This window comes from Prenolepis imparis, unplaced genomic scaffold (genome assembly GCF_030444845.1).
Source record: "Prenolepis imparis isolate NDT839.2.m4 unplaced genomic scaffold, iyPreImpa1.0 SCAF_336, whole genome shotgun sequence".
Taxonomy (NCBI): Eukaryota; Metazoa; Arthropoda; class Insecta; order Hymenoptera; family Formicidae; genus Prenolepis; species Prenolepis imparis.
In genome coordinates this window covers 27,046-35,034 of record NW_028141494.1, presented here as the reverse complement: position 1 = coordinate 35,034, position 7,989 = coordinate 27,046, and the positions used below count along the sequence as shown (strand labels likewise).

The 7,989-nt window shown below is 51.6% G+C and overlaps 3 protein-coding genes across 3 annotated transcripts; 1 reads left to right on the top strand and 2 right to left on the bottom strand.

The window, feature by feature from the left end:
* Positions 1–1,001: 1,001 nt before the first annotated feature.
* LOC145948336 (uncharacterized) lies at positions 1,002–2,542 on the bottom strand. The gene is made up of 2 exons (XM_083058040.1): positions 1,108–2,542; positions 1,002–1,015 (listed from the first exon to the last, which is right to left on the bottom strand). The coding sequence occupies exons 1-2, from the start codon at positions 2,540–2,542 to the stop codon at positions 1,002–1,004; spliced, it is 1,449 nt and encodes a 482-aa protein (XP_082914166.1).
* A 2-nt stretch (positions 2,543–2,544) lies between these two features.
* Positions 2,545–5,175, bottom strand: LOC145948335 (uncharacterized). The gene has a single exon (XM_083058038.1). It carries the CDS (start codon positions 5,173–5,175, stop codon positions 2,545–2,547), a length of 2,631 nt encoding a protein of 876 aa, XP_082914164.1.
* Positions 5,176–6,976: 1,801 nt separating this feature from the next.
* On the top strand, positions 6,977–7,420 carry LOC145948334 (protein GVQW3-like). Its single transcript, XM_083058037.1, has one exon. The coding sequence runs from the start codon at positions 6,977–6,979 to the stop codon at positions 7,418–7,420; it is 444 nt and encodes a 147-aa protein (XP_082914163.1).
* Positions 7,421–7,989: the final 569 nt, after the last annotated feature.

Below are 7,989 nucleotides of genomic sequence, written 5' to 3'. Positions count from 1 at the left end.
ACGTGCCTGTCATGTGCGAGTCTTTAGATCGCGCGATTGATTGGCCTTACAGTGCCCACGTGATGCGGCCGCGCATGCTTTTCGCGACGTCGGTGGTTGTGTTCCGGCGCGGTGGCTGTTACGTGTTTATATGTTTGTGTTGTTTTTTATTGGCGTATCTGTCATCGCAGATTTATTGCCTATTTGTTTTTGTCCTCAAAGTCGCAAAATAACAGATCTTTTTTAAATTGCAGAAATAATGTATAATTATTTATTGCAGCTTTGAACATCCCGCCCGCCTTGTCACTACGTGACAACATGAGTTGTTAGTGATATCCGGTCGCGGATCTCAAATGATTCGTGATCGATGATTGAAGCGGTCGCGGCTGCGCATTGCGATGTACGTGTGGTCGCGTGCCGCGATGTGTGAGTATTGTCGGTGATACTGTGAAACACGTAGTCGCAACGAGATTTCGTGGTGAGTGAGGTGAATTACAGTGAGTGCAGTGACAGTGAGACGATAAGGTGAGATGTGGTGTATCGAAGTCGGGGTCCATTCTCGCAAAGGTGTTGTGTGAGTACAGTGCGGTGTGATTTATGTGTCAGTGTGTAACGAATCGGTGTCGTCGACGCCCGGAAGTAACACGAGCTTCACGAGCGGACGTACGAGTTCGGAAGTCGCCGTTCGAATGGTGACTACGCGCACGACGCCGTCATCTCCTGGATGCAGTCGCGTGATCCTTGCAAGAGGCCATCGGCTCGGAGGGGTGTTCTCGGAGCGTGCCAGACAGAGTGCTCCGATGCGGGGTGATGCCTCGTCCTTGAACCACTTTGATCGGGAGGTAAGTCCATGAATGTACTCGCTCGACCATCTCCCCCAAAAATGGTCCCTCATGGTTTGCAGGTGACGCCATCGTGACCCCGTGTTTCCAGGTTTCTCGATCTGAGACGGCTCGGGTACGGCGAGGAGAGGTGCCCCGATGAGAAAGTGTCCCGGTGTGAGAGCGGCGACGTCATCTGGATCATCTGAGAGTGCCTGCAACGGTCTGGAATTAAGACAGGCTTCGATTTGAGCGAGGAGCGTGCTTAACTCCTCGAAGGTGAGGGTGGTCTCGCCGATCACTCTACGAAGATGATACTTGGCGGATTTCACGGCTGCCTCCCACAATCCGCCGAAGTGCGGGGCCGCTGATGGATTGAAGTGCCAGCGGATTCCCTGAGCGGCTGCTGCACGTGCGATTCCACGGCCATCGGAGGACGCTGCAATGAGGAGCTCCCGCAGGGTGCGGTCAGCTCCAACGAAAGTTGTGCCACAGTCGCTGTAAATGTCGGTACACAGGCCCCGGCGAGAGACAAAGCGGCGAAGTGCGGCGATGAATGCGTCGGAGGAATAATCCGAGACGAGCTCCAGGTGGATGGCCTTCGACCAAAAGCAGATGAATACTGCGATGTAGCCCTTGTAAGCGCGATGTCCACGACCTTTGCTCGTCCGAATGAGTATTGGCCCTGCATAATCCACCCCAGTGCGTAGAAATGATCGTGCTGGAGTGACTCGATCGGGCGGTAAATTGCCCATCGGCGGGTGTGGAGCAGCCGCCCGCCACCTGGTGCAAGTGACACAGCGATGAAGTAGCTGTTTGACGACGGCTCTTCCTCGTGGCACCCAGAAGCGGAGACGAAGCAATCCGAGCGTGAGTTGCACTCCTCCGTGCAGAGTCCGGCGGTGACAGGAGTCAACTATCAATCGCGTCAACCATGACGTTGGCGGAGCGATCATCGGGTGCTTCTCATCATGCGGCAGCAGAGCATTTTTGAGTCGTCCTCCCACTCTCAGTACGCCGTGGTCATCGAGGAATGGATTGAGCTTCACCAGCGAGCTGCGTGGTGATAGTATGCGTCCGGCGGTGATGGCGGCGACCTCTTCAGTAAAATGGAGCGCTTGCATCAATCGAAGCCAACGAAACAGCGCAGCGTCCAGTTCATCCGGATCCAGTGGTAGTCCAGGGGTGTCAGCGGGTTTCGATGTGCGACGCCAGCGCAGACACCATGCCGATACTCGCAGCAGGCGTTGCAGAGTGGAAAACCGAAGAAGGAGTTCCGGTTCGACAACGACGTCCCTCTTGATCAGCAGGCTGGTGGCTCGGCTCTCTGGAAGGTCCTCTTCAGATGCTCCCATCTCGGTGCTCGGCCATGCAGCTTCTGTCCTCAGCAGCCAGGTAGGTCCTGTCCACCACAATGCGTGGTTGATGAGTTCGCTTGGATTGATTCCTCGCGATGCACAGTCTGCAGGATTGTCTCGTCCGGCCACGTGTCTCCATCGTGCGTTGGGCAGTTGCGTTTGGATGTGAACTACCCTGTTGGCGACGAAGGTCTTCCACTTTGAGGCGTGCCCGCGGATCCAGTGGAGGGTGACCTGGGAATCAGACCAGAGATAGATCGGCACTGTGGCAAGGTCGAGCGTGTTGCAGACGTGATGCATTAAATTGGTGAGTAGAGTGGCGGCGCAAAGTTCCAGTCTTGGCAAGGTTACTTGTTTGACGGGAGCTACCTTGCTTTTAGCCATCATCAATCTAACTGAAACCTTGGTCCTTTCAGATACACAGCGGCGGCATAACCTCGTTCTGATGCGTCTGCGAAGCCATGCAGTTGAAGATGTGTGTCGGCATCTCCAGTGCAGAACCAGCGAGTCATCCGTATGCGATCGAGAAGCGGAAGCTCTTCCAGCAGGCTTTTCCACTGTCGTACGTCGGCTGGTGGGAGTGGGGCGTCCCAATCCAATCGCTGCAGCCACGTCGTCTGGATCATGATCTTCGCCCGGATCACGACTGGTGCTAGCCAGCCCATCGGATCGAACAGCCTAGCGGTTTCGGCGAGGACTCGTCTCTTCGTGAATTCCGCGATCGTGCGGGGATGAAACACGAAGGAGAATTGATCCCCGTGCGGGTGCCAGTGGAGTCCTAAGGTGGAGTGAGTTTCTCCTTCCCACGAGTGTGGTGAGCGTTGAAGCCGATGTTCCCGTGGGATTCCCGTCAAGACCCTCTCGTCGTTCGCTGCCCATTTTCTTAAGGGGAACCCGCCCGCCGTGCAGAGATTGCGAAGTTCATTTTGCAGCGTGGTCGCGTCCGCCAAGGTGTTCGCGCCGGTGACCACGTCGTCCACGTAGCAGTCACGGTTTAGTGCGACAGCACCGCGGGGAAACTGACCTCCTTCATCCACCGCGAGTTGCTGCAGCGTTCGGATGGCAAGAAAGGGTGCGCAAGCGAGCCCGTAGGTTACTGTCTTCAGCCGATATTCCAGTACCTCATCATCGACAGAGTGGCGCCACAGGATCGTCTGAAAGCCGCAGTCGTCCGGATGCACGAGGACTTGCCGGTACATCTTCTCGATGTCCGTGACGAAGACGTACCGGTGCCAACGCCATCGTAGCAGTATGTCGTTAAGTGCTGGCAAGCGATTTGCTCCGATGAGCAGATGAGCATTCAACGACTCACCCGACTGTGTTCGTTGCGATCCGTTGAAGACCACCCTGAGTTTGGTGGTGGTGCTGGACTCCTTGAGGACGCCGTGGTGCGGTAGGTAGCACTTGCTCTCCGAGTCACTTGGCAGTGTGCTTATCGCCTCCATGTGTTGCAGATCCTCGAATTCCCGCATGAAGCTTCGATAGAAGTCACCGAATCGAGGATCTCGGTCGCAGCGTCGTTCCATCACCAGCAGAAGGCGTTCGGCCGATTTGCGGGTCTCGCTGAGGGTTGTCGGCGGCGCGGAGAATGGCAACCTCACCACGTATCTCCCGGCGGTGGTGCGTGTGTGTGTACGCACAAAGAGCTCCTCACATCGTTCTTCGTCAGGGGTGAGCGGAGCTACTGCGGTGGGTTCCTTTTCTAGCTGCCAAAATTGTTGAACCAGCTCAACTAGGTCGCGGTCAGCGGAGCACTGGAATGTGTGGCGTTGTTCCTCTGCGGATGCTGCGTCGGAGCCCCCAGAGAGAATCCATCCGAAAGACGTCTTCTGGGCGATCGGCATCTGGGGTCCGCCCTTGCGTAGGCCCTCTTCAAAGATTAGAGAGCATACTTCCGCTCCCAGGAGAAGCTCCGCTGGATCGCCCTCCTGGTATTGAGGGTCAGCCAGCTGAAGACCTTGAATATGCGGCCAGTTGCGGTGGCGTTTTGCTGCGATACCTTGTTGCAGCGAAAGGCGTGGCAACACGAATGCTGCTACACACAGGTTGGCGTCGGTCACGTTGGAGTTGATGTTCAACGTGACTTTGCCGCGGGTTGATCCTGCACGTGTGCCTCCAATCCCGAAGATGGCCATGTTCGTGTGGGATCGTGGCAGCCGTAGTCGCTGTGCTAGCGTCTCGGAGACTAGTGACACCTCGGAGCCTTGATCGATCAAAGCTCGGACGTCGTGCGGTGATCCATTGCGGTCGGCGATTTTCACGCGAGCGGTTGCGAGGAGGACTGCCTTCTTGTCTACGTTCGTGTGAACCGTAGTGAGTGTGGTGGCCTCGGGTTGTGAGCGTGTAGTGTATGCGTCGTGCAACATGGTGTGGTGACGTGCGTTGCAAGTGAAACAGCTCTTCTTCGATTGACATTTTGCCATGAAGTGGTTACCGAGACAATTAAAGCATAGTCGCTTTGTCTCGACCAATGCTTTCCGATCGGCAGCTGATTTGCCCTTGAAATCACGGCACGTCATTAGTGAGTGTTTCTCGTGGCAAAGTGCACACTGCGGCGTATCAGTTCCGTGCTTCGCGACGTGAGTTTTGGCGGTGCGTGGTAAATCACTGGAAGTCTTCACGAAGTTCTTCGGTCGCGCGGCGTTGAGTGTTCGCATTCGTCGGCTTATGAACTCGAGAAGTGCCTCGTGACGTGGAGGTTCAGCGGAGTCCGACGTGGAAGACTCCCATTCCAGCCGGGTGCGTGCGTCGAATAGTTCGATGACTAAGTGGTTGAAGAGATCCATCCCGTGCGAGTTTATGGGGCGGCCGATACTTTCTTGAGCGTTTACGGCGGTGGTGACAGCATTGTGGATGATACTCAGTTCTTCGGCGCTTTCCCCCTTCATCTTCGACGTGGCAGTGAATGCGGCGAAGTTCAAGCGGATCAGTTCCTTTTTGTTGTCGAAGTGTTTGCACAATATCGCCCACGCGCGATCATAGTTCTCGCCCGTAACCGGTAATGATCTGATTAACATTTCAGGCTTGGCCTTGCACACTCGAGCGAAGATAGTGGAACCGCTCGATCTTGGAGACTGAGGAGTTGCCACCGATGACGGACAGGAAGAGGTCCCGAAATGAAGGCCAGTCGGCGTACGAGCCTGAGAATTGCGGGAGTTTGATGCGAGGCAGCGTGGTCTTCGGGGCGCTGTCAGAGGTAGGCGGTGTGCCTACGACTTGAGCCTTGATATGTTCGGCGTAGCCATCCAGCGTGCTCCTTTGCATCACGTAAGCATTCTCCGTTATCTCGAAGAGACCAGAGGTTACGTACGCACTCTCCTTGAATTTATCTTTCAGGGCGGCCCGAAGGAGATCATGCTGCTCCTCGAATTTCACCCACAGTTGGTCGAGGATCCGGATGCGAGTTGCGACGGCACTGGCGGTGATGTTGGCGGCACCCAACTTCTTGAGGTACTCCACTGAACGCGATATGCGACTTTGAATTTCACTTTGACTATCGTGAAGCGTAGCTGCATCCATGATTGACACTCACAAATGTTCCTGTTATAGTTGAGTAATCACTTCACTCCCGCCACGAGAGAGAACACTCGCGAACGTGCGGATGCCGGCTTTATGACGAAAATCCGGCTCGAAGGACCATCAATATGTTCACGAGCGCGTGCAGGAAAGCAGATATATTGAGGAAGCGAAGCGATAAGTGCTCTCAGATATTAGTTTAACAATGTTTACTGTATTAGCACAAAAATTAACATATACAACAAAACAGTATTTGTCACGACTAACAATAATGCCGTAATAGAATTCTAGTCCGTAATTCGAAATCGTTAGTTGGTTGATAGCGGGTGGCGACTGCGGTTTTAATTAGGTATAACAAGCGTGCGGTATGCGGTTTCACGACGGATAACTGCGATAAGGCGTGGATGATCATGGGTGAGCTCCTTTTATTGATTCGGGCCAGGAGTCACCCTTTTCGCCGAGCGCCAATAATCATCCTTAATTTTCAAACATTTAGAGGTGACTCGAAGGCGCCGTACGCTATAGGCTGCCTCGTGATCCGCGCAGAGTAGGCACGTGCCTGTCATGTGCGAGTCTTTAGATCGCGCGATCGATTGGCCTTACAGTGCCCACGTGATGCGGCCGCGCATGCTTTTCGCGACGTCGGTGGTTGTGTTCCGGCGCGGTGGCTGTTACGTGTTTATATGTTTGTGTTGTTTTTTATTGGCGTATCTGTCATCGCAGATTTATTGCCTATTTGTTTTTGTCCTCAAAGTCGCAAAATAACAGATCTTTTTTAAATTGCAGAAATAATGTATAATTATTTATTGCAGCTTTGAACACAATATGTACATGCTTTTCTGTATTAGGTCAAAATATATCGAGAACATTATATCTACTATCAGATTTTACATCAATTTTATTTACCCAAAGCACGAGCGCGAACATAACTCTATGCAGTCTCAGTCTTAGGAAGTTTTAAGAAAATTGTAGTTAAATAATCACAAAACAACTCAATATTCATAATATATCACACATTTGTGATAATATAATGTACCAGATATCATATATACGAGGGATGTATGATAAGTACCCGTGTTTAACGACTGATAGCGCCACTGACTCAAAATCTGTATACTATTGTTTAATTTCATCTTTCAACTGTCGCCTGTCAAAATTTCAGACATATTTATCGAATAGATTTTGTTTTAAAGCTGTTAAAATTGGGCAAGTTTGTATTTGTTTGCAATCATGGAAAAAGAGCAATATCGGTCAGTGATTCGATTTCTTTTTTTGGATGGGAAGACGTGTGAGGAAATCAAAATGCAGTTGCATGCCGTTTATAAGGATCATGCACCTTCGATGACTACCATCAGATATTGGTTTAATGAATTCAAGCGAGGCCGAACATCCGTTTTTGATGAAGAGCGTCCAGGCCGTCCGATTGTGGTGACTACGGAGGATATGGTCAACAAAATCCATGATATCGTGTTAACAGACCGCCGAGTGAAGATCAGAGAGATTGCTGACATTGTAGGCATCTCAATTGAACGCGTACAAAATATCTTACACGAAAAATTGGGCATGAGAAAGCTATCGGCGAGATGGGTGCCGCGTTTGCTCACAGTGGAACAAAAACGGAACCGCATGACAACTTCAGAGTACTGTTTGGACATGTTTAAGCGCAATCCGAAAGAGTTTCTGCGGCGTTTCATAACTATTGACGAAACATGGATCCATCACGCCAGAATCGAAAGAACAGTCTAAACAGTGGACTTCACCCGGCGAACCTGCTCCAAAGAAGGCAAAAACGGTTCCATCGGCCGGAAAGGTCATGGCCACCGTTTTTTGGGATTCGCGAGGCATCATCTTCACCGACTATTTGGAGAAGGGAAGGACAATTACGGGGCAGTACTATGCTGATTTATTGGGCCGATTCGACGCTGAATTGAGAAGAAAACGGCCCCATTTGGCGAAGAAGAAAGTGCTCTTTCACCACGACAACGCACCAGCTCACTCGTCCGCAATCGCTACAGCAAAACTGGTCGAATTACGCTATGAATTGCTACCTCATCCACCATATTCCCCCGATTTGGCCCCCTGTGACTTTTTTTTGTTTCCAAACATGAAAAAATGGCTTGGCGGAAAGCGGTTCACGTCAAACGAAGAAGTTATCGCGGAAACAGAAGCCTATTTTGCGGAGTTCGAAAAATCATATTTTTTGAATGGCTTAAAAAAGTTGGAATATCGGTGGACTAAATGTATTGAACTAAAAGGAGACTGTGTTGAAAAATAAATAAAAAAAAATTTTTTTTAATGCGTTTTCTTCCCTAACA

Coding starts and splice junctions, on each gene's coding strand:
- LOC145948336 (XM_083058040.1), bottom strand. CDS start 2,542: ATGGCTAAAAGCAAGGTAGCTCCCGTCAAACAAGTAACCTTGCCAAGA.
- LOC145948335 (XM_083058038.1), bottom strand. CDS start 5,175: ATGTTAATCAGATCATTACCGGTTACGGGCGAGAACTATGATCGCGCG.
- LOC145948334 (XM_083058037.1), top strand. CDS start 6,977: ATGCAGTTGCATGCCGTTTATAAGGATCATGCACCTTCGATGACTACC.